The sequence below is a fragment of the Ranitomeya variabilis genome, chromosome 3 (assembly GCF_051348905.1).
Source record: "Ranitomeya variabilis isolate aRanVar5 chromosome 3, aRanVar5.hap1, whole genome shotgun sequence".
In the NCBI taxonomy this organism is placed as follows: domain Eukaryota; kingdom Metazoa; phylum Chordata; class Amphibia; order Anura; family Dendrobatidae; genus Ranitomeya; species Ranitomeya variabilis.
The window spans coordinates 777569075-777596693 of record NC_135234.1 but is presented as its reverse complement, the minus strand read 5'-3'; the positions used below and the strand labels follow the sequence as shown (position 1 = coordinate 777596693).

At 47.7% G+C, this 27619-nt stretch overlaps 1 protein-coding gene across 1 annotated transcript in view; it reads right to left on the bottom strand.

The window, feature by feature from the left end:
- Positions 1-27619, bottom strand: part of RSPH1 (radial spoke head component 1) — a 61695-nt gene that overhangs the window by 23118 nt on the left and 10958 nt on the right. Inside the window, exons 2-6 of the mRNA XM_077299896.1 lie at positions 24718-24831; positions 24538-24643; positions 23757-23847; positions 17401-17536; positions 17102-17173 (exon numbers count right to left, since the gene is read on the bottom strand). Of these exons, the coding sequence (XP_077156011.1) occupies positions 17102-17173; positions 17401-17536; positions 23757-23847; positions 24538-24643; positions 24718-24831 (519 nt within the window). The remainder of the gene's footprint in view (positions 1-17101; positions 17174-17400; positions 17537-23756; positions 23848-24537; positions 24644-24717; positions 24832-27619) is intronic.

Here is a 27619-nt window from a genome sequence, read left to right as displayed (position 1 = left end):
CTGTTCCTAATAATGGCGCAAGCAACACTTGGCCCCACTCACACCTCAAAATGTCACATGTGTCCATGGTAGATGCCTTCTGGATCGCTCCTGGTTTCAGTTACGCAGCAGCAAAGCTCGTACGGTCATGCCTCATCTGTGCACAGCACAACCCAGGTAAAACAGTAAAAATCCCTAAGAAAGCGACACCCAGGCCTCGCTACCTGTTTCAGAGACTGCAGACGGGCTACATACAGCTACCCAAGGTAGGAGTGTGTGAAAAATGTCCGAGTATGTGTAGATCTCTTCTCTGGTTGGCTGGAAGCCTATCTGGCAAAATGTGCAAATACTAAAGCGACTGCAGACAACCCAATGAAAGAACTGATCTGCAGGTATGGTGTCCAGAAACCACAGAGAGCGATAGGGACACACACTTCACGGGAGAAATAATGAGGGAAGTCATGCAGGCCCTGGGAGTACAGCAAGCATATCATGCACCATATAGACAACAAAGTAGTGGGAAAATGGAAAGACTAAATGGGACACTTAAACTGAAAATTCAGAAGCCATGGCAGACACAGGAAAGAGCGGGGAAGAGTGCTTGTCTCTTGCACTCTTGTGAGTCAGACACACTCCAAATAGAAAGACAGGCTTGTCCCCTTTTGAAGTCCTGTTTAGTAGTTTGCCAGAGACTGGTCTGTACTTCCCACAGGTGCTACAAATGCAACCCGGTGCTATGACAGCCCATGTCCAGGCCTTGCAGAACAGACTTAATGTGGTGCATAAACATGTGTTTTCATCCATTCCAGATCTTAATGCCAGTGCGGACGCACATCTGCTGATTCCAGGTGATTGGGTGGTCATACACAGACACGTGAGAAGGAGCCTAGACCCACAGTGTGACGGCCCGTTGTAAAGTCCAGCTGACCACATTCACTTGAGGGAACGCCCACCTGGATCCATGCCAGTCACTACAAAAAGATCTTTTCACCAGCAGAATGACGGTTCTCCTAATCACCTTGCTGGCAGTGGTAGGATGTTTGCACCTTACAGAGACACTGGATAAACTTTTAAGTGTTGACAAGGACAACAACTTACTCAACATCATGGTTTTCTTATAAAAGACGCGGAAGGACAAACCTGCTGGACTGTTAGATCTGTATACACAGCCCAGTATTTGTAAGGGCTATGCTGTACTTAGCCTTTACCCCTGGAGCCAAGGAAGGTATTAACACAACACAGCATACCCGATGAGACTTGGACTCAGGTTTTCTAGGTTCCTTAAGGCTCTTAATGAGACTAATACAATATAAAGACTTCTTTTTAAATCCAGCCGATTGGCTTAGCGGCCTAGCAGGATGGATTATTTTTGGTATTTTTCAGACTTGTATGCAAATCTTGTTGCTTTGCTTATTGTTTTATGTAGCCGTAAAAGCGCTAATATATGTATTATCTAAGGCTGAACCTTCTGTAGTATATCATAGGCCCCGTATGGCCACTGCTGATGGGGAAGGTGAGTGTCCACACTGAGGGTGGATGGGCGAAGCAGGTAGCAAGTCCCCTTGTGGGTACTAGACCCATGAGACAGTAGCTCCTTTGTGGACATCAGCTGACCCCATAGCAGAGGTTATACCATTTACAAAAGGGGGAAATTGTTATAGAAGGGTTAATAGTTTGCCTTTAACTGCCTTGCCTTTAAGTGCCTTTTACCTTTAAGTGTTAGAATTACTAGAATCTGTTGACTCAGTAGTCTGATGGTCTCCTCTCCAAGGAGACTACACTTCTTATCATGTATGTTCTCAATAGTCAGCCACAATATGTTCTGAGCTATGGTAAATAGAATATGACCCTGGGTGCTGGTGGGGGCTCATGAGTTACATTGAAATGCATTGGATGTAAATGGTATAAAACATCGCTTTGGCTTTTTATATATCAGATAAAAGTGACTTGCTCACGGGATACGTGTGAGGTGTCTTTTGTCTCCAAGCGCTTGTCAACTAAGGGCGTAAATCCACAATTAGGTCTCACTGGAGATCTGTCAGCTGACATTTGGGTCAGAATGAAAACAGCTACGACGCCACAATGTACAGAGAGGACGCCACAATGTACAGAGATGACGCCACAATGTAGAGAGATGACGCCACAATGTAGAGAGATGACGCCACAATGTAGAGAGATGACGCCACAATGTAGAGAGATGACGCCACAATGTAGAGAGATGACGCCACAATGTAGAGAGATGATGCCACAATGTAGAGAGATGACGCCACAATGTAGAGAGATGACGCCACAATGTAGAGAGATGACGCCACAATGTACAGAGATGACGCCACAATGTAGAGAGAGGACGCCACAATGTACAGAGATGACGCCACAATGTAGAGAGAGGACGCCACAATGTACAGAGATGACGCCACAATGTAGAGAGATGACGCCACAATGTAGAGAGATGACGCCACAATGTAGAGAGATGACGCCACAATGTAGAGAGATGACGCCACAATGTAGAGAGATGACACCACAATGTACAGAGATGACGCCACAATGTAGAGAGATGACGCCACAATGTAGAGAGAGGACGCCACAATGTAGAGAGATGACACCACAATGTAGAGAGATGACGCCACAATGTAGAGAGATGACGCCACAATGTAGAGAGATGACGCCACAATGTAGAGAGATGATGCCACAATGTAGAGAGATGACACCACAATGTACAGAGATGACGCCACAATGTAGAGAGATGACGCCACAATGTAGAGAGAGGACGCCACAATGTAGAGAGATGACACCACAATGTACAGAGATGACGCCACAATGTAGAGAGATGACACCACAATGTACAGAGATGACGCCACAATGTAGAGAGATGACACCACAATGTAGAGAGAGGACGCCACAATGTAGAGAGATGACACCACAATGTAGAGAGAGGACGCCACAATGTACAGAGATGACGCCACAATGTAGAGAGATGACACCACAATGTAGAGAGAGGACGCCACAATGTACAGAGATGACGCCACAATGTAGAGAGATGACGCCACAATGTAGAGAGAGGACGCCACAATGTAGAGAGATGACACCACAATGTAGAGAGAGGACACCACAATGTACAGAGATGACGCCACAATGTAGAGAGATGACACCACAATGTAGAGAGATGACACCACAATGTAGAGAGAGGACGCCACAATGTAGAGAGATGACACCACAATGTAGAGAGAGGACGCCACAATGTAGAGAGATGACACCACAATGTACAGAGATGACGCCACAATGTAGAGAGATGACACCACAATGTACAGAGATGACGCCACAATGTAGAGAGATGACACCACAATGTACAGAGATGACGCCACAATGTAGAGAGATGACACCACAATGTACAGAGATGACGCCACAATGTAGAGAGATGACACCACAATGTAGAGAGAGGACGCCACAATGTAGAGAGATGACACCACAATGTAGAGAGAGGACGCCACAATGTACAGAGATGACGCCACAATGTAGAGAGATGACACCACAATGTAGAGAGAGGACGCCACAATGTACAGAGATGACGCCACAATGTAGAGAGATGACGCCACAATGTAGAGAGAGGACGCCACAATGTAGAGAGATGACGCCACAATGTAGAGAGATGACACCACAATGTAGAGAGAGGACGCCACAATGTACAGAGATGACGCCACAATGTAGAGAGATGACGCCACAATGTACAGAGATGACGCCACAATGTAGAGATGACACCACAATGTAGAGAGATGACACCACAATGTACAGAGATGACGCCACAATGTACAGAGATGACGCCACAATGTAGAGAGATGACACCACAATGTACAGAGATGACGCCACAATGTAGAGAGATGACACCACAATGTAGAGAGAGGACGCCACAATGTAGAGAGATGACGCCACAATGTACAGAGATGACGCCACAATGTAGAGAGATGACGCCACAATGTAGAGAGATGACGCCACAATGTAGAGAGAGGACACCACAATGTAGAGAGATGACGCCACAATGTAGAGAGATGACGCCACAATGTAGAGAGAGGACGCCACAATGTAGAGAGATGACGCCACAATGTACAGAGATGACGCCACAATGTAGAGAGATGACACCACAATGTAGAGAGATGACACCACAATGTACAGAGATGACGCCACAATGTACAGAGATGACGCCACAATGTAGAGAGATGACACCACAATGTACAGAGATGACGCCACAATGTAGAGAGATGACACCACAATGTAGAGAGAGGACGCCACAATGTAGAGAGATGACACCACAATGTAGAGAGAGGACGCCACAATGTAGAGAGATGACACCACAATGTACAGAGATGACGCCACAATGTAGAGAGATGACGCCACAATGTAGAGAGATGACGCCACAATGTAGAGAGAGGACACCACAATGTAGAGAGATGACGCCACAATGTACAGAGAGGACGCCACAATGTAGAGAGATGACGCCACAATGTAGAGAGATGACGCCACAATGTAGAGAGATGACACCACAATGTAGAGAGAGGACGCCACAATGTAGAGAGATGACGCCACAATGTAGAGAGATGACGCCACAATGTAGAGAGATGACGCCACAATGTAGAGAGATGACGCCACAATGTAGAGAGATGACACCACAATGTAGAGAGAGGACGCCATAATGTAGAGAGATGACACCACAATGTAGAGAGAGGACGCCACAATGTAGAGAGAGGACGCCACAATGTAGAGAGATGACGCCACAATGTACAGAGATGACGCCACAATGTAGAGAGATGACGCCACAATGTAGAGAGATGACGCCACAATGTACAGAGATGACGCCACAATGTAGAGAGATGACACCACAATGTAGAGAGAGGACGCCACAATGTAGAGAGATGACGCCACAATGTAGAGAGATGACGCCACAATGTAGAGAGAGGACGCCATAATGTAGAGAGATGACGCCACAATGTAGAGAGAGGACGCCACAATGTAGAGAGATGACGCCACAATGTAGAGAGATGACGCCACAATGTAGAGAGATGACACCACAATGTAGAGAGAGGACGCCACAATGTACAGAGATGACGCCACAATGTAGAGAGATGATGCCACAATGTAGACAGATGACGCCACAATGTAGAGAGATGATGCCACCATGTAGAGAGAGGACGCCATAATGTAGAGAGAGGACGCCACAATGTAGAGAGATGACGCCACAATGTAGAGAGAGGACACCACAATGTAGAGAGAGGACGCCACAATGTACAGAGATGACGCCACAATGTAGAGAGATGATGCCACAATGTAGAGAGATGACGCCACAATGTAGAGAGATGATGCCACCATGTAGAGAGAGGACGCCATAATGTAGAGAGAGGACGCCACAATGTAGAGAGATGACGCCACAATGTAGAGAGAGGACACCACAATGTAGAGAGAGGACGCCACAATGTACAGAGATGACGCCACAATGTAGAGAGATGATGCCACAATGTAGAGAGATGACGCCACAATGTAGAGAGATGATGCCACCATGTAGAGAGAGGACGCCATAATGTAGAGAGAGGACGCCACAATGTAGAGAGATGACGCCACAATGTAGAGAGAGGACGCCACAATGTAGAGAGAGGACGCCACAATGTACAGAGATGACGCCACAATGTAGAGAGATGATGCCACAATGTAGAGAGATGACGCCACAATGTAGAGAGATGATGCCACCATGTAGAGAGAGGATGCCATAATGTAGAGAGAGGACACCACAATGTAGAGAGAGGACGCCACAATGTAGAGAGATGACGCCACAATGTAGAGAGAGGACGCCACAATGTAGAGAGATGACGCCACAATGTAGAGAGAGGACGCCACAATGTAGAGAGATGATGCCACAATGTAGAGAGATGACACCACAATGTAGAGAGATGACGCCACAATGTAGAGAGATGACGCCACAATGTAGAGAGAGGACGCCACAATGTAGAGAGATGATGCCACCATGTAGAGAGAGGACGCCACAATGTAGAGAGATGACGCCACAATGTAGAGAGAGGACGCCATAATGTAGAGAGAGGACACCACAATGTAGAGAGAGGACACCACAATGTAGAGAGATGATGCCACAATGTAGAGAGATGACGCCACAATGTAGAGAGAGGACACCACAATGTAGAGAGAGGACGCCACAATGTAGAGAGATGACGCCACAATGTAGAGAGATGACGCCACAATGTAGAGAGATGACGCCACAATGTAGAGAGATGACACCACAATGTAGAGAGAGGACGCCACAATGTACAGAGATGACGCCACAATGTAGAGAGATGATGCCACAATGTAGAGAGATGACGCCACAATGTAGAGAGATGATGCCACCATGTAGAGAGAGGACGCCATAATGTAGAGAGAGGACGCCACAATGTAGAGAGATGACGCCACAATGTAGAGAGAGGACACCACAATGTAGAGAGAGGACGCCACAATGTACAGAGATGACGCCACAATGTAGAGAGATGATGCCACAATGTAGAGAGATGACGCCACAATGTAGAGAGATGATGCCACCATGTAGAGAGAGGACGCCATAATGTAGAGAGAGGACGCCACAATGTAGAGAGATGACGCCACAATGTAGAGAGAGGACGCCACAATGTAGAGAGAGGACGCCACAATGTACAGAGATGACGCCACAATGTAGAGAGATGATGCCACAATGTAGAGAGATGACGCCACAATGTAGAGAGATGATGCCACCATGTAGAGAGAGGATGCCATAATGTAGAGAGAGGACACCACAATGTAGAGAGAGGACGCCACAATGTAGAGAGATGACGCCACAATGTAGAGAGAGGACGCCACAATGTAGAGAGATGACGCCACAATGTAGAGAGAGGACGCCACAATGTAGAGAGATGATGCCACAATGTAGAGAGATGACGCCACAATGTAGAGAGATGACGCCACAATGTAGAGAGATGACGCCACAATGTAGAGAGAGGACGCCACAATGTAGAGAGATGATGCCACCATGTAGAGAGAGGACGCCACAATGTAGAGAGATGACGTCACAATGTAGAGAGAGGACGCCATAATGTAGAGAGAGGACACCACAATGTAGAGAGAGGACACCACAATGTAGAGAGATGATGCCACAATGTAGAGAGATGACGCCACAATGTAGAGAGAGGACACCACAATGTAGAGAGAGGACGCCACAATGTAGAGAGATGATGCCACAATGTAGAGAGATGACGCCACAATGTAGAGAGAGGACACCACAATGTAGAGAGAGGACGCCACAATGTAGAGAGATGACGCCACAATGTAGAGAGAGGACGCCACAATGTAGAGAGATGATGCCACCATGTAGAGAGAGGACGCCATAATGTAGAGAGAGGACACCACAATGTAGAGAGAGGACGCCACAATGTAGAGAGATGATGCCACCATGTAGAGAGAGGACGCCATAATGTAGAGAGAGGACACCACAATGTAGAGAGATGACGCCACAATGTAGAGAGAGGACACCACAATGTAGAGAGAGGACGCCACAATGTACAGAGATGACGCCACAATGTAGAGAGATGATGCCACCATGTAGAGAGAGGACGCCATAATGTAGAGAGAGGACACCACAATGTAGAGAGATGACGCCACAATGTAGAGAGAGGACGCCACAATGTAGAGAGAGGACGCCACAATGTACAGAGATGACGCCACAATGTAGAGAGATGACGCCACAATGTAGAGAGAGGACGCCACAATGTAGAGAGATGACACCACAATGTACAGAGATGACGCCACAATGTACAGAGATGACGCCACAATGTAGAGAGATGACACCACAATGTAGAGAGATGACGCCACAATGTACAGAGATGACGCCACAATGTAGAGAGATGACACCACAATGTAGAGAGATGACGCCACAATGTACAGAGAGGACGCCACAATGTACAGAGATGACACCACAATGTAGAGAGATGACGCCACAATGTACAGAGAGGACGCCACAATGTAGAGAGATGACGCCACAATGTAGAGAGATGACACCACAATGTAGAGAGATGACGCCACAATGTACAGAGATGACGCCACAATGTACAGAGATGACGCCACAATGTAGAGAGATGACACCACAATGTACAGAGATGACGCCACAATGTAGAGAGATGACACCACAATGTAGAGAGATGACACCACAATGTACAGAGATGACGCCACAATGTAGAGAGATGACACCACAATGTAGAGAGAGGACGCCACAATGTAGAGAGATGACGCCACAATGTAGAGAGATGACACCACAATGTAGAGAGAGGACGCCACAATGTACAGAGATGACGCCACAATGTAGAGAGATGACACCACAATGTACAGAGATGACGCCACAATGTACAGAGATGACGCCACAATGTACAGAGATGACGCCACAATGTAGAGAGATGACACCACAATGTAGAGAGAGGACGCCACAATGTAGAGAGATGACGCCACAATGTAGAGAGATGACACCACAATGTACAGAGATGACGCCACAATGTAGAGAGATGACACCACAATGTAGAGAGATGACACCACAATGTAGAGAGAGGACGCCACAATGTAGAGAGATGACACCACAATGTAGAGAGAGGACGCCACAATGTAGAGAGATGACACCACAATGTACAGAGATGACGCCACAATGTAGAGAGATGACACCACAATGTACAGAGATGACGCCACAATGTAGAGAGATGACACCACAATGTAGAGAGAGGACGCCACAATGTAGAGAGATGACACCACAATGTAGAGAGAGGACGCCACAATGTACAGAGATGACGCCACAATGTAGAGAGATGACACCACAATGTACAGAGATGACGCCACAATGTAGAGAGATGACACCACAATGTACAGAGATGACGCCACAATGTAGAGAGATGACACCACAATGTAGAGAGAGGACGCCACAATGTAGAGAGATGACACCACAATGTAGAGAGAGGACGCCACAATGTACAGAGATGACGCCACAATGTACAGAGATGACGCCACAATGTAGAGAGATGACGCCACAATGTAGAGAGAGGACGCCACAATGTAGAGAGATGACACCACAATGTACAGAGATGACGCCACAATGTAGAGAGATGACACCACAATGTAGAGAGATGACACCACAATGTACAGAGATGACGCCACAATGTACAGAGATGACGCCACAATGTAGAGAGATGACACCACAATGTACAGAGATGACGCCACAATGTAGAGAGATGACACCACAATGTAGAGAGAGGACGCCACAATGTAGAGAGATGACACCACAATGTACAGAGATGACGCCACAATGTAGAGAGATGACGCCACAATGTAGAGAGATGACGCCACAATGTAGAGAGAGGACACCACAATGTAGAGAGATGACGCCACAATGTACAGAGATGACGCCACAATGTAGAGAGATGACGCCACAATGTAGAGAGAGGACGCCACAATGTAGAGAGATGACGCCACAATGTACAGAGATGACGCCACAATGTAGAGAGATGACACCACAATGTAGAGAGATGACACCACAATGTACAGAGATGACGCCACAATGTACAGAGATGACGCCACAATGTAGAGAGATGACACCACAATGTACAGAGATGACGCCACAATGTAGAGAGATGACACCACAATGTAGAGAGAGGACGCCACAATGTAGAGAGATGACACCACAATGTAGAGAGAGGACGCCACAATGTAGAGAGAGGACGCCACAATGTAGAGAGAGGACGCCACAATGTAGAGAGATGACGCCACAATGTAGAGAGAGGACGCCACAATGTAGAGAGAGGACGCCACAATGTAGAGAGAGGACGCCACAATGTAGAGAGAGGACGCCACAATGTAGAGAGAGGACGCCATAATATAGACAGAGGACGCCACAATGTAGAGAGAGGACGCCACAATGTAGAGAGAGGACGCCACAATGTAGAGAGAGGACGCCACAATGTAGAGAGAGGACGCCATAATATAGAGAGATGACGCCACAATGTAGAGAGATGACACCACAATGTTGAGAGAGAACGCCATAATGTAGAGAGAGGACGCCATAATGTAGAGAGAGGACGCCATAATGTAGAGAGAGGACGCCACAATGTAGAGAGAGGACACCACAATGTAGAGAGAGGACACCACAATGTAGAGAGAGGACGCCACAATGTAGAGAGATGACACCACAATGTAGAGAGAGGACGCCACAATGTAGAGAGAGAACGCCATAATGTAGAGAGAGGACGCCATAATGTAGAGAGAGGACGCCACAATGTAGAGAGAGGACGCCACAATGTAGAGAGAGGACGCCACAATGTAGAGAGAGGACGCCACAATGTAGAGAGAGGACACCACAATGTAGAGAGAGGACGCCACAATGTAGAGAGAACGCCATAATGTAGAGAGATGACACCACAATGTAGAGAGAGGACGCCACAATGTAGAGAGATGACACCACAATGTAGAGAGATGACACCACAATGTAGAGAGAGGACGCCATAATGTAGAGAGATGACACCACAATGTAGAGAGAGGACGCCACAATGTAGAGAGATGACACCACAATGTAGAGAGATGACACCACAATGTAGAGAGAGGACGCCACAATGTAGAGAGATGACACCACAATGTAGAGAGAGGACGCCACAATGTAGAGAGAGAACGCCATAATGTAGAGAGAGGACGCCACAATGTAGAGAGAGGACGCCACAATGTAGAGAGAACGCCATAATGTAGAGAGATGACACCACAATGTAGAGAGAGGACGCCACAATGTAGAGAGATGACACCACAATGTAGAGATGACACCACAATGTAGAGAGATGACACCACAATGTAGAGAGAGGACGCCACAATGTAGAGAGAGGATGCCACAATGTAGAGAGAGGACGCCACAATGTAGAGAGAGGACGCCATAATGTAGAGAGATGACACCACAATGTAGAGAGAGGACGCCACAATGTAGAGAGAGGACGCCATAATGTAGAGAGAGGACGCCATAATGTAGAGAGATGACACCACAATGTAGAGAGAGGACGCCACAATGTAGAGAGATGACGCCACAATGTAGAGAGATGACACCACAATGTAGAGAGAGGACGCCACAATGTAGAGAGAGGACGCCACAATGTAGAGAGATGACACCACAATGTAGAGAGAGGACGCCACAATGTAGAGAGAGGACGCCACAATGTAGAGAGAGGACGCCACAATGTAGAGAGATGACACCACAATGTAGAGAGATGACACCACAATGTAGAGAGAGGACGCCACAATGTAGAGAGATGACACCACAATGTAGAGAGAGGACGCCACAATGTAGAGAGATGACACCACAATGTAGAGAGATGACACCACAATGTAGAGAGAGGACGCCATAATGTAGAGAGATGACACCACAATGTAGAGAGAGGACGCCACAATGTAGAGAGATGACACCACAATGTAGAGAGATGACGCCACAATGTAGAGAGATGACACCACAATGTAGAGAGAGGACGCCATAATGTAGAGAGATGACACCACAATGTAGAGAGAGGACGCCACAATGTAGAGAGATGACACCACAATGTAGAGAGAGGACGCCATAATGTAGAGAGATGACACCACAATGTAGAGAGAGGACGCCATAATGTAGAGAGATGACACCACAATGTAGAGAGAGGACGGCACAATGTAGAGAGATGACACCACAATGTAGAGAGATGACGCCACAATGTAGAGAGAGGACACCACAATGTAGAGAGATGACACCACAATGTAGAGAGAGGACGCCACAATGTAGAGAGAGGACGCCACAATGTAGATTCAAAATGTTTCACAGTCATTAATTTGGCAAATGCATTCTTCTCTGTACCCCTGCACTCTGACTGTCAGTATCTTTTCTTTTTTACTTATGAAGGTAAACAAATACTGTTGGACGGTCCTCCCAAAAGGGGGAAAGAACTCCCCAACCATCTATTCAACAGCGATGGCAGGGATTCTTGAGCAGTGGCAACCACCTCATCCACAGACTGTACTATTGCAGTACATGGATGACCTCTTGCTCTGCTGCCCGGACCAGACGTCCTGCAAGGAGGCTACAGTTCCCTTGCTGTGTTTTTTGGCAGAGAAGGGTTGCAAGGTCTCACATGACAAATTACAGTATTACAAACAAAAGGTGACATTTTTAGGACATTGTATTGCTGAATGTACAAGACACCTGACTGAAGACAGAAAACAGGCAATACAAAATCTCCCTTTACCCAGGTCACACCAGCATCTACGTATTTTCCTAGGTTTGGTGACCTACTGTAGGCCTTGGATAAGGTCTGCTTCACAAATGATGCAACCACTCTATGACAGGTTGTCATCAAACCCCTACAATCTCACTCAAGAAGCAATTGATTCTCTGAAGCTGCTCATTGTGCCAGCCCCGGCCTTAGGCATTCCAAACTATGATCAGCCATTTTTTTCTTATTTTGAACAGAGCAGGGAGGACATGCTACCGCATACTGACACAGCAACGTTGAGAGGAACAGAGACCGATAGCTTACTACTCAGCACAATTACACCCAGTGATTAGAGGGTCTCCTACGTGTGTCCGTGCTGTAAGAGCTGCTGTATTACTGCTAGGCATGTGAGATCACACTGACTTTTTCTTTTGACAATTTGTTCCCCACATGACATTAATGCCATACTCGTACAAGTACAACCAAAACACCTGTCTATGGATAGACAGATCAGACTTGAATGTGCTCTAGTACTAATTCCTGAATACGTCACCCTCAAAAGACATAATGTTCTGAATCCAGCCACTCATCTGCCTGTGGATTCAGAAAAGGGGGAATTGGTGACAGCATTAGAAAAAAAAAAAAAAAAGTACTCTGGTACGTTGACGCACAAACATGACTGCATAGGAACTGATGAGTCAGGAGACAGTATGTTTTACATATGTTCATGAAAAACCTGTTCCTAATGCATATTCTGAGGTTTTTACTTTTGTAGATGGCTCCAGATACCACCAGGATGGGTGATTCTACACCGGACATACAGTAGTATCCTCACATGAGGTAATCCGAGTTGAACCACTCCCTCCACACATGTCGGTGCAGGAGGCAGAGTTGAAGGCACTCACTGAGGCGTGTAGAGCTGCTGCAGGTAAAGTCGCTAATATTTACACAGATTCGAATTATGCATGGGGAATATCCCATGATTATTGCCCTGTCTGGAGAAGCAGAACGTTTCTTACATCAGCCGGTAAGCCCATTAAAAATGCATAGCTGATGAAACAATTAGTGGAGGCATTGACGTTACCAGTCCAGGTTGGCATCGTCAAGGTAACAGCACACACGAACGGTGACTCTGTGGAGGTAGAGGGCAACAGAAGGGCGGACGAGGCTGCTAAAGTAGCAGCACGGCGGCCTAGGTAGCAGCGGACGGTGGCGGAGAGTCAGCGTATTCCAGCCACACTGAGCCTAGATGTCCTGAAATCCCTCCAGCTGCCCAAACAGAGAAGGACCACGGGGGAGAATGGGAGCTGAGCTAAACTCAAAAGGAGTATGGGAGAATAAGGATAAATTGTATATACCAAGGTCCCTGTTCCTAATTATGGCACAAGCAACACCTGGCCCCACTCACACCTCAAAATGTCACATGTGTCCATGGTAGATGCCTTCTGGATCGCTCCTGGTTTCAGTTACGCAGCAGCAAAGCTCGTACGGTCATGCCTCATCTGTGCACAGCACAACCCCGGTAAAACAGTAAAAATCCCTAAGAAAGCGACACCCAGGCCTCGCTACCCATTTCAGAGACTACAGACGGGCTACATACAGCTACCCAAGGTAGGAGTGTGTGAAAAATGTCCGAGTATGTGTAGATCTCTTCTCTGGTTGGCGGGAAGCCTATCTGGTAAAATGTGCAAATGCTAAAGTGACCGCAGACAAACTGATGAAAGAACTGATCTGCAGGTATGGTGCCCAGAAACCATAGAGAGCGATAGGGGCACACACTTCACGGGAGAAATAATGAGGGAAGTCATGCAGGCCCTGGGAGTACAGCAAGCATATCATGCACCATATAGACCACAAAGTAGTGGGAAAGTGGAGAGACTAAATGGGACACTTAAACTGAAAATTCAGAGGCCATGGCAGACACAGGAAAGAGCGGGGTAGAGTGCTTGTCTCTTGCACTCTTTCTAGTCAGACACACTCCAAATAGAAAGACAGGCTTGTCTCCTTTTGAAGTCCTGTTTAGTAGTTTGCCAGAGACTGGTCTGTACTTCCCACAGGTGCTACAAATGCAACCCGGTGCTATGACAGCCCATGTCCAGGCCTTGCAGAACAGACTTAATGTGGTGCATAAACATGTGTTTTCATCCATTCCAGATCTTAATGCCAGTGCGGACGCACATCAGCTGAATCCAGGTGATTGGGTGGTCATACACAGACACGTAAGAAGGAGCCTAGACCCACGGTTTGACGGCCCGTTGTAAAGTCCAGCTGACCACATTCACTTGAGGGAACGCCCACCTGGATCCATGCCAGTCACTGCAAAAAGATCTTTTCACTAGCAGAAAGACGGTTGTTCTAATCACCTTGCTGGCAGTGGTAGGATGTCTGCACCTTACAGAGACACTGGATAAACTTTTAAGTGTTGACAAGGACAAAAACTGCTGGACTGTTGGATCTGTATACACAGCCCAGTATTTGTAAGGGCTATGCTGTACTTAGCCTTTACCCCTGGAGCCAAGGAAGGTATTAACACCACACAGCATACCCAATGAGACTTGGACTCAGGTTTTCTAGGTTCCTTAAGGCTCTTAATGAGACTAATACAATATAAAGACTCCTTTTTAAATCCAGCCGATTGGCTTAGCGGCCTAGCAGGATGGATTATTTTTGGTATTTTTCAGACTTGTATGCAAATCTTGTTGCTTTGCTTATTGTTTTATGTAGCCGTAAAAGCGCTAATATATGTATTACCTAAGGCTGAACCTTCTGTAGTATATCATAGGCCCCGTATGGCCACTGCTGATGGGAAGTTGAGTGTCCACACTGAGGGTGGATGGGCGAAGCAGGTAGCAAGTCCCCTTGTGGGTACTAGACCCATGAGACAGTAGCTCCTTTGTGGACATCAGCGGACCCCATAGCAGAGGTTATACCATTTACAAAAGGGGGAAATTGTTATAGAAGGGTTAATAGTTTGCCTTTAACTGCCTTGCCTTTAAGTGCCTTTTACCTTTAAGTGTTAGAATTACTAGAATCTGTTGACTCAGTAGTCTGATGGTCTCCTCTCCAAGGAGACTATACTTCTTATCATGTATGTTCTCAATAGTCAGCCACAATATGTTCTGAGCTATGGTAAATAGAATATGACCCTGGGTGCTGGTGGGGGCTCATGAGTTACATTGAAATGCATTGGATGTAAATGGTATAAAACATTGCTTTGGCTTTCTATATATCAGATAAAAGTGACTTGCTCACGGGATACGTGTGAGGTGTCTTTTGTCTCCAAGCGCTTGTCAACTAAGGGCGTAAATCCACAATTAGGTCTCACTGGAGATCTGTCAGCTGACATTTGGGTCAGAATGAAAACAGCTACGACACCACAATGTAGAGAGATGACGCCACAATGTACAGAGATGACGCCACAATGTAGAGAGATGACGCCACAATGTAGAGAGATGACGCCACAATGTAGAGAGATGATGCCACAATGTAGAGAGAGGACGCCACAATGTACAGAGATGACGCCACAATGTAGAGAGAGAACGCCATAATGTAGAGAGAGGACGCCACAATGTAGAGAGAGGATGCCACAATGTAGAGAGAGGACGCCACAATGTACAGAGATGACGCCACAATGTAGAGAGAGAACGCCACAATGTAGAGAGAGGACGCCACAATGTAGAGAGAGGATGCCACAATGTAGAGAGATGACGCCACAATGTAGAGAGATGACGCCACAATGTAGAGAGATGACACCACAATGTAGAGAGAGGACGCCACAATGTAGAGAGGACGCCACCATGTAGAGAGAGGACGCCATAATGTAGAGAGAGGACGCCACAATGTAGAGAGAGGACGCCACCATGTAGAGAGAGGACGCCATAATGTAGAGAGAGGACGCCACAATGTAGAGAGAGGACGCCATAATGTAGAGAGAGGACGCCACAATGTAGAGAGATGACGCCACAATGTAGAGAGAGGACGCCACAATGTACAGAGATGACGCCACAATGTAGAGAGATGATGCCACAATGTAGAGAGATGACACCACAATGTAGAGAGAGGACGCCACAATGTAGAGAGAGGACGCCACAATGTAGAGAGAGGACGCCACAATGTAGAGAGAGGACGCCACAATGTAGAGAGAGGACGCCACAATGTAGAGAGATGATGCCACAATGTAGAGAGATGACACCACAATGTAGAGAGAGGACGCCACAATGTAGAGAGAGGACGCCACAATGTAGAGAGAGGACGCCACAATGTACAGAGATGACGCCACAATGTAGAGAGATGATGCCACCATGTAGAGAGAGGACGCCATAATGTAGAGAGAGGACACCACAATGTAGAGAGAGGACACCACAATGTAGAGAGAGGACGCCATAATGTAGAGTGTCAGGAAGATAGGACTTATTTTTCCATTTATTCTGTGGGACGAAGCCCTGTATGCAGCCCCCTCTCTCTCTGTGATTTTCTACTCGCTCTCCCTCTCTCGAAAGTATGTGCCCCCCCCCCGTATGGTGGGGGCAGATACTATAAACCGGGGGCTCTTAATACAGGACTGGTATCAGGGAGCTCTGCCCTCGGGCCGCTCTGTCACATGGTAGTAAAGGCATACGTTATAGCAGGGTGCCGGAGGTTATAGACCGGGGGATAGGGGTTAAGCACCGGGGGTAACGGGACTGGCAGTTATACACTGGGGGAGGGGAGGAGTCTGTGATTGGACGCGGTGCCCAGTATGTTTTCCATTCAGTGTATTTCTGGTACCCTACGATCTCAGACTTTTACTTTGTGAGAGCAGCTCTGGGTGTGAGTGGAGCACTGGTGGTCACCCCAGAATGGAGGATGGGGGGGTGACACTCGTCTCTCACCTGCTCCACCTGCACGTAGGATCCGTGTTGTTCGCAGCCGATGTCAAATATGTATTTCCCGGGGCCCAGAATCTGTGAAGAGATGGTGGAGATGAGAATTGTCGGGGAGATGGCGGCCGCGGAGAGGAGTCAGGACCTGGGACCTTCACACACGTCGGGTTCATTCAGCTCCATCTCCCAGATCTCGGTTTAGACCCGGTGTCATCTTGGTACAATGGAGTCCCGCACGGTGGGAGCTCAGAGGAGCCGACACTGATACACTGTAACAGACCCTCAGCGAGACTGGTGGTGTCACTCACCGTGTTCTTAGAGAACTTCCCCTGGTAGCGGTGGTGGTGGTGGACCAGCTCTCCAGCCCCGTCCTGTTTACCGTTCACCCAGGTGCCCATGTACTTGGATCCGGTGTCGATGTAGGTGTAGACCCCCTGCCCGTGCCTGAATAAAAAGAGCGAGACTCCAGTTATTGATTTCAGGGGGCCGAGCAAACACTTTATCCATGGGAGACGCGCCCGATAAGGAGCAGTGTCCACGCTGCCCACTGGGCCAGCCTCCTCCACGCTCATCATCAGGCCCACACTGCCTAGTGTCACGATACTGTATAAAATGGAGTAGGATTTTTCATTTTCCCGGTTATCATGCACGATGTGGCTCTGACCCCCCTTCTCTCTTTGCTTCTGTGTGTGTGAAGCTATTCTTCTCAATGCTCTGCCCTGCCCCCAAGCCAGGAATGTGTATTGCGCTTGAGGCTGCACAAATTTCCCTCCAGCTGAAACTGGTCTGATATCCCTCTCAAGACATGAGGTTCTTTGTTCTATTATAGCAAGATATTGGGCCACCGATTTGGGCTAGAAAAATAATAATCTCATGTAGTACAACCAACGTGATTTATTACGCGACGTGCCCGTGTCCCATGATTTACATTGGACTCACAACACGGGAGTTGAGAGTCCGAGTTCGTGAGCATGTGCTGGACATTGGTGCGGCCAAGACAGTGACCGATGTCAGATCTTAAACCAATCCCACGCCATTTTTTGTTACATCATAAATGCAATGCAAATTTACTTAAGGTGAGGGGAATTGATGCCTTACATCTGGGTGTTCGGGGTGGGGACAATAAAAAGTTGCTGGCACAAAAAAAAAAAAAAAAAAAAAAAAAGAAACAAGGTGGATAGTGCGACTCGGCACTATGTCACCAGTAGGCCTAAATGAGACTCTAAGTTTTGCCCCTTATTTATGAGTAGTATATATATCCTCCGTGCTCTACTAGTTCTTGGTATGTGTCTGGTATGGTCTTTCACCTGCAGCTTTTTCGTGATCGGAAGTATATTATTATGATCCTTCCTGCCTTGTATGCCCTCATCCCCCGTACTTGTCGGGGCTTTGGTTTTATTGTTTTTTATGTTTGTGTTTGTGATTTTTAACTCATGTTCTGTTTATATTATTAGTGAGACTTATTGACCCGATGCTGTATGGTGTACCTTGTGAATATACCTCTGGCCTCAGTGAAATAACTATTATGGACACCACCCCAGTCGGGGTAAAGTGGACTCACCATGACATCCGCATAAGACGAGACGGAAAATCATCATTATTATGGACATGTGTCTAATAGATTGAGATCTCCTTCATACTGTCTCATGGATCCGACGCACAGAAAGTGGACTACGTTTATAACTTGATGTATTTATTTAATCTGTGCACCGGGCCGTAATGCTTGCGGTTTACACTTGGTGGGTTCTGAATTTGCCTACGCGATGGGCATTGGTGGTGTATTGTATAGGCACTCACACCCTCTGTACTTACATGATGTTTGTACTGGTGGCCGTGCGCGTCGCGCTGCAGCCCGTCTTGTCCTGGTGTGGATCGGCGTCTTCTGGCTTTGTGGGCACGCTCTGGGTACGTTTGTGCCCTGCGCGTGCGCACTTGGCCTGACGCCGTGATCCACTGCCAGGACCTGCCGGGCGCAGTGCGCATGCGCCGATAGCGCTACTCTTACTGGCTGCCGGTCATCATGTGACCGGGGCTAGGGGTTATTTTAAGGTCCTTCTATGCAGCAATCATCCCCCTGAGGAAGTGGCACCGTGCGGCCACGAAACGCGCGTTGGGGTTCATCTCCCGTCAGTCTCCCCATCCTGCCTCTGTTGATTGGTAAGTGTAGGCGCTTTTTCCAACGTTCATACTATATGGTTTCATCAGTGGGTAAAACCCACTTGGGCGGCTTTGGTTGGATTCATAGGTGCTTATCTCACAGAACCTATTAAATTGCGGCTGCTTTTTCTACCTCATAGTCATCATGCACCTTATTGTGCCTTCCCTGTCTCCTACACCCCTAAGATAGGGGGTGAGTACAGTGGATTATTGGCTTGTCCTTACATTGGCATTTACATCTGGGGGGGAGTGTGGGGATAGGGGCTATATCAGCATTTTCGGGCATTCATCCTGTGTTTTAGTCATTTACTATTGATATTTGTGATTTGTATATCTATGTACTATTTAAGGAATTAAAGTTTGTTTAAATAAATCATTGCTCTGAATTTTTCTCCTTTTGCGTAGAAAAATAATAAGTATATATTGCTAACTTCCATCGGTAGATCTGTCCAACACTGTAAGCGCGAGCAGCTCAATACAACAAGTAAAAAGTACGGATTTCTCCGGAACCGTGTGGAACAACTAGGACGAATTTGGTACCAATAGAGAGATAATTTTAATACAAGATGGATGAGGTGTGTGTTATGACTCTGCCGGAGCGAAGATATAAGAATTATAAGAATTGCTGTTGAAATCTGTATGTCTGAGGAGAGGGGAGGGTCCAGGGAAACCAGCCTCTTTAGTGATGTCACAAGGCTGCAGTTATAAGTTTCTGCACTTCACCCAGCATTCATTCTTGCCTGAGTTGTTGCTGCCAGACCTCCTGATGCACTGGGATATTTGGCTCCGCCTACCAGCATGGTTTTGCCTGAGATGATCTGAGCATATCTGAGTTTTATCTTTCTTCTTTAATCCATGTTATTTTATAATTGCTTTGTACATACATACTTTGTCTCATATTGTAACATCTTTATATACCTTTTTATAAACACTGCCTGATCTTTGTGGAGTAAAATATTTAAAATACCAGCTTCGTTCTCCTGCTCTAAAACGTACCCTAAGTCTTCTGAAGGGAATTACGCTACTGTTTTGGGTTAGCTTCGGACCCGTTAATCGAAGCTGGTGGCGGCATACCTTGTCCTGCACTTTTGGGAGTCTGTGTAGTAAGTTATCTTTAATGGTTTCAAACACTCCAATTAATTAATACTAATGATTGATATATATTGATATGGTTTCAATCAGTTATAATATTCAGTATATCCTTACTGTATGGCGTCTGCATAAGGTCATTTGTTGTTTAGTAACTGACCAGTTAGTTGTTATTAGTAAATGTATTTGTTGTCAGTAACTGACTGGTTTAAGGAGGTTTCTTCCTGGCATTCCAATTACCATCAAAGTTTTTTACTGAAATACATTGGACAGTATAAGATATAAAAGAGAGACCTGCAACAGAGAGAGGAGGACACTCACACGGAAGAGAGACGAGAGAGAGACAGCCTGATGACCTGTGCCATAATGTAATGTATGAAGAATGGTATTTTACTGGTTTTAGTGACTGTGTATTTATTATCTTTTATAAGGTAAATTCATTTTTGTTTATTCAATTTTCGTGTGAGCATTTATTTATTCATCACAATTCCTTGAACCCTAACAAAACAGAGTCATTGTAGCGACTGCGGCGTTGATAATTATTGTTCCTGCCTGAGTGGGAGTAGTTATACCGCCCTTGCTGCAGTGCGCCCAATAGCCCCGTACATAGCAGGCAGCCTTTCAGGCGACTAATTACCCTAGGTGCAGTACCTAATCTGACCTGAGGGTAAGGGGGGCGCCAGAGAGCTGTAAGGTTTAATTAGAACTGTAAGCGGGATATTCATAGATCTCTGCAGTTCATGGTATATTGAAGAGCAGTGGGATACCTAGAATAAGCCCCTGCTGTAAGCAAAGAGGTCAATAGCCTCGTGTGTGTCTTTTTATCACATTGTGGAGTGGAGGGATAACGGAGATAAGCCCCCTGCACATGTGATAGCCGTCTGTTGGCCTAAAGTCAACCCGATCGTGACATACTGGTGACAGAGCAGTGGGATCTTAGGAAGGATTGCTCAAACCAGATCACTAATGCCCTCTCACTAAAAACTTGCACAGTTCTTGCGAGGACTCTGCGCAAATAAGTTTGGAGAACGAACTCAGTGTTTATTAGTATTATTGAAATCCACCGCACTCCCTGTGTGGAATATCTTAGAAACAAAAGGATTTTTTGAAATTTGCTAATTTATTCAAGTGAAAAACAGAAAATCAAATGTGACAGATCAAATAGTAGGCAGTACAAGCGACTGAGTGATTGACGTTTCGACCCTCCCAGGTCTTACTCTAAAGTCGCACTTAATCCAGGATTTATGAGTGGCTCTTATGGTAGTGAGGGTGTTATCCCTGTAGTGTCAAGGGGCAGGTACAGTCTTTTTGATACCAAGTATGGCCTGATAGTTGATTTTTCTCTGAGTATGACCTTGCTGAGGAATAGCAGCGGTACATCAGCGTCTTGCTGTTGTTTGCATATGTGATTCAAATAGAAAGTTGGTATGTCACTGGAGACAACCTTTCTTGCAGGTGCCAATGTATCAGCCTTAAATTGCTGGTAAGTTGTATGTGGTTTAATGGATTTGCCTTCCCACAGGATGCAGGAGCGCTATCCCCCATCCACTAAGGGTACTAAGCCTACATGTCCACCAGCAAGACGCAGAGGCGCCGCTGTTACCCCTCTACAAGGCTTTATCCAGAACTGGCAAATCCATTAAACCACATACAACTTACCAGCAATTTAAGGCTGATACATTGGCACCTGCAGAAAAGGTTGTCTCCAGTGACATACCAACTTTCTATTTGAATCACATATGCAAACAGCAGCAAGACGCTGATACACCGCTGCTATTCCTCAGCAAGGTCATACTCAGAGAAAAATCAACTATCAGGCCATACTTGGTATCAAAAAGACTGTACCTGTCCCTTGACACTACAGGGATAACATCCTCATTACCATAAGAGCCACTCATAAATCCTGGAATAAGTGCGACTTTAGAGTAAGACCCGGGAGGGTCGAAACGTCAATCACTCAGTCGCTTGTACTGCCTACTATTTGATCTGTCACATTTGATTTTCTGTTTTTCACTTGAGTAAATTAGCAAATTTCAAAAAATCCTTTTGTTTCTAAGATATTCCACACAGGGAGTGCGGTGGATTTCAATAATACTGATACTAGACCTTACGGTCTGTCTCACCAGCACCCCGATCTAAATTTAGAGTGCAGGCCAAATTATATTTACATTTATGCTCAGTGTTTATTAGTCCTGAGACAATTGTGTACTGGTAATTATCCCCTATCCCTTTCTCTTCGTTTTTCTATCCTATCTTTTATTTGGCAACCATGGCTGCGAAAGGAGAAGCCTGGTACGCCCAGCAGAAGAGGGACGCTCTTGTTGGGATATGCACGTACCATGGCCTGAACCCCCAGGCTGAAATGGTCGCTGAACTGGTGCAATTTGAAGCAGACCAAGCCAGGCCACAGAGCCCAGAGGATGCAGAAGCCGGCACAAGCGAACATGGTGCTGCAGCAGAGGTCCAACCACTGAATGCCGGCCCTACTAGCAACCAGGGCGAACTGGACCCCCACCTGCAGGCGGCCTTGGAACAACTCCCGGCTGACGACCGTGATGGACGTCTGCAGCTGATTCAGCAATACCAGCAGGAGGCCCAGCGAGCCGAGCGAGAGGCCCAGCGGGAGGCGGAGAGAGCCGAGCGCCAAGCCCAGCGAGTCCACGAACTGGAGATGGTCCGGCAGGGGGGATACCCTCCACCGCCCGGAGCCATGAGCCCAACAGCGCTCAGATACCGAAGCCCCGGCCAGAGCACTTTCCTGTGATGGAAAAGGACGGGGACTTAGACACTTTCCTGCGGGCCTTTGAGAAAGCCTGCAGACAGTACTGGCTGCCTGGGGACCAATGGGCCCGATACCTGACCCCAGGGCTAAAAGCAGGCCCTGATAACAAAGAACCTCATGTCTTCAGAGGGATATCAGACCAGTTTCAGCTAGAGGGAGATTTGTGCAGCTACAAGCGCAATACACATTCCTGGCTTGGGGGCAGGGCAGAGCATTGAGAAGAATAGCTTCACACACACACACACACACACACACACACACACACACACACACACACACACACACATACACACACACACACACACAGAAGCAAAGAGAGAAGGGGGGTCAGAGCCCACATCGTGCATGATAACAGGGAAAATGAAAAATCCTACTCCATTTTATACATTATCGTGACACCTAGAAACACCTGCTCCTGTCATGGCCGCTGCACCCCTATAGCTCAGAGCAGTGCTGGGGGCGCTGTTGCATTGGAGTCTACAGGAATGCGGCGCTGTGCATGATGGTGGAGGTTGGTACTGCAGGTGACTCGGTTTTGCTATCTGGACATGGGATGATGAGTTTTGATCATGTTTTTTATTTTCCCTGACCCCCTACACCCATATCAGTGACTTTACACCAGGACCCCCGGCATACCTCTGGTGGGCGAGCCAGTCTCCGCTGTAGGTGTCTCCATTGGCATATGTGTATATGCCCTGACCTTGTCGCTGGTCATCCACCCAGTCACCTGCACACAAGGGAAGACCACCAGGGTCAGGAATCAGCAGTAATGGGGCTCAATGGGTTAACTCAGTGGTGTCTGAACGGTGGCTCTTCAGATGATGGGAAACTACAATACCTAACACCCGGATGGTCACAGATCGGAGACCGTTGCAATGGCCAATGGGCAGAGACCGCCGCAGGGGCCGATGGATGGAGACCGCCGCAGGGGCCGATGGACGGAGACCGCCACAGGGGCCGATGGACGGAGACCGCCACAGGGGCCGATGGACGGAGACCGCCACAGGGGCCGATGGACGGAGACTGCCGAAGGCCGATGGATGGAGACCTGCGCAGGGGCTGATGGACGGAGACCGCCACAGGGGCCGATGGACGGAGACCGCCGCAGGGGCCGATGGACGGAGACCGCCGCAGGGGCCGATAGATAGAGACCGCCATAGGGACCAATGGACGGAGACCGCCACAGGTGCCGATGGACGGAGACCTCCGCAGGGGCCAATGGATGAAGACCTCCACAGGGGCCAATGGACGGAGATCTCCGCAGGGGCCAATGGACGGAGACCTCGGCAGGGGCCAATGGACGGAGACCTCCGCAGGGGCCGTTGGATGAGACCGCCGCAGGGGCCGATGGACGGAGACCACAGCGGGGGCCGATGGACAGAGACCGCCCACAATCCGCCCGTGCTGCCCTCGTCACCTTCATATTTGGACCCGTCCGGATACAGGAAGATCCCGGCCCCATGTTTGCGGTTCTGGTAATATTCTCCTAAGTAGCGAGCGCCGTTCTTGAAGCGATACGTCCCCTGTGGAGAGGAAAGAGTCATCACCCAAGGAAACAACCTGCACACATCGTGGGTTACGGGGTTAACGTGCCCACCTGGCCGTGCCGTCGGCCGCCCTCGTAAAGCCCATCATAAGTGTCTCCGTTTGGAAGTCGCGCTTTCCCATGTCCATGTCTCTCACCGGCTTCATTCCTCTCCCCTTCATATTCCTGAGGGAAGAGAGGGGGCGACAGTGAGTCCAGAGGGCGGCCGCCATGTCTGCTCCGCTGCCAGCTCCATAGACCAGAAACAGCCCAATAATCCAGACTCCCCCTGTAACAATCCAGACACCTCCCTAATAATCCAGACACCCCCTGTAACTCTTCTAATAATCCAGACACCACCTGTATCCCCTAATAATCCAGACACCCCCAGTAACTCTTCTAATAATCCAGACACCCCCTGTACCCCCCTAATAATCCAGACACCCCCTGTACCTCCTCTAATAATCCAGACACCCCCTGTACCCCCCTAATAATCCAGACACCCCCTGTACCTCCTCTAATAATCCAGACACCCCCAGTAACTCTTCTAATAATCCAGACACCCCCCTGTACCTCCTCTAATAATCTAGACACCCCCTGTACCTACTCTAATAATCCACACACTCCCTGTACTTCCTCTAATAATCCAGTCACCCCCTGTACCTCCTCTAATAATCCAGACACCCCTGTACCTCCTCTAATAATCCAGACACCCCCTGTACCTCCTCTAATAATCCAGACACTCCCTGTACCTCCTCTAATAATCCAGACACCCCCTGTACCTCCTCTAATAATCCAGACACCCCCTGTACCTCCTCTAATAATCCAGACACCCCCTGTACCTCTTCTAATAATCCAGACACCCCCTGTACCTCCACTAATAATCCAGACACCCCCTGTACCTCCTCTAATAATCCAGACACCCCCTGTACCTCCTCTAATAATCCAGACACCCCCTGTACTCCCCTAATAATCCAGACACCCCCTGTACCTCCTCTAATAATCCAGACACCCCCTGTACCTCTTCTAATAATCCAGACACCCTCTGTACCTCTTCTAATAATCCAGACACCCCCTGTACCTCCTCTAATAATCCAGACACCCCCTGTACCTCCACTAATAATCCAGACACGCCCTGTACCTCCTCTAATAATCCAGACACCCCCTGTACCTCCTCTAATAATCTAGACACCCCCTGTACCTCCTCTAATAATCCAGACACCCCCTGTACCCCTCTAAAATCCGGATACCCCCTGTACCCCTCTAATAATCCAGACACCCAAAGTACCCCTCTAAAAATCTAGACACCCCTTGTACCCCTGTAATAATCCATACACCCCCTGTACCTCCTCTAATAATCCAGACACCCCATGCATCACTCTAATAATCCAGACACTACTTGTACCTCCCCAATTAATCCACACACCCCCTGTACCTCCCCTAATAATCCAGACATCCCTGTACCAGTCTCTAATAATCCAGGTCCCCCTGTACCCCCCTAATAATCCAGACACCCCCTGTACCCCCCCTAATAATCCAGACAGCCCTGTACCCCCTAATAATCCAGACACCCCCTGTACCTCTTCTAATAATCCAGACACCCCCTGTACCTCCTCTAATAATCCAGACACCTCCTGTACTAGCCCCTAATAATCCAGACACCCCTGTACCCCTAATAATCAAGACACCCCATGTACCCCCTAAAAAACAGACACTCCCTATACCTTCTCTAATAATTCAGACACCCCCTATACCTCCCCTAATAATCCACTCACCCCCTGTACCTCCCCTAATAATCCAGACACCGCTGTACCAGTCTCTAATAATCCAGGCCCCCCTGTACCCTCTTAATAATCCAGACACCCCCTGTACCCCCCCAATAATCCAGACACCCCCTGTACCTCCTCTAATAATCCAGACACCCCCGGCACATCCCCTAATAATCCAGACACCCCCTGTACACCCTAATAATCCAGACACCCCCTGTACCTCCTCTAATAATCCAGACACCCCCTGTACCAGCCCCTAATAATCCAGGCACCCCCTCTACCGCCTCTAATAATCCAAACACCCCCTGTACCAGCCCCTAATAATCCAGACACCCCCCTGTACCCCCCTAATAATCAAGACACCCCCTGAACCCCATAATAATCCAGACACCCCCCTGTACCTCATAATAATTCAGACACTCCCTGTACCTCCTAATAATCCAGACACCCCCTGTACCTCTTCTAATAATCAATCACCCCATGTACCAGCCCCTAATAATCCAGACACCCCCTGTACCCCCCTAATAATCAATCACCCCATGTACCCCCTAAAAAAACAGACACCCCCTGCACCTTCTCTAATAATCCAGACACCCCCTATACCTCCAAATAATCCAGACACCCCCTATACATCCACTAATAATCCAGACACCCCCTGTACCTCCTAATAATCCAGACAACCCCTGTACCTCCTCTAATAATCCAGACACCCCCTGTACCTCCTAATAATCCAGACACCCCCTGTACCTCCTCTAATAATCCAGACACCCCCTGTACCTCCTCTAATAATCCAGACACCCCCTGTACCTCCCCTAATAATCCAGACACCCCCTGTACCTCCTAATAATCCAGACAACCCCTGTACCTCCCCTAATAATCCAGACACCCCCTGTACCTCCTCTAATAATCCAGACACCCCCTGTACCCCCCTAATAATCCAGACACCCCCTGTACCCACCTAAAATCCAGAAACCCACTGTAGCCCTCTAATAATCCAGACACCCCATGTACCCCTCTAATAATCCAGACACTACTTGTACCTCCCCAATTAATCCACACACCCCCTGTACCTCCCTTAATAATACAGACACCCCTTGTACCTCCTAATAATCCAGACACCCCCTGTACCCCCAATAATCCAGACACCCCCTGTACCCACCTAAAATCCAGATACCCCCTGTACCCCTCTAATAATCCAGACACCC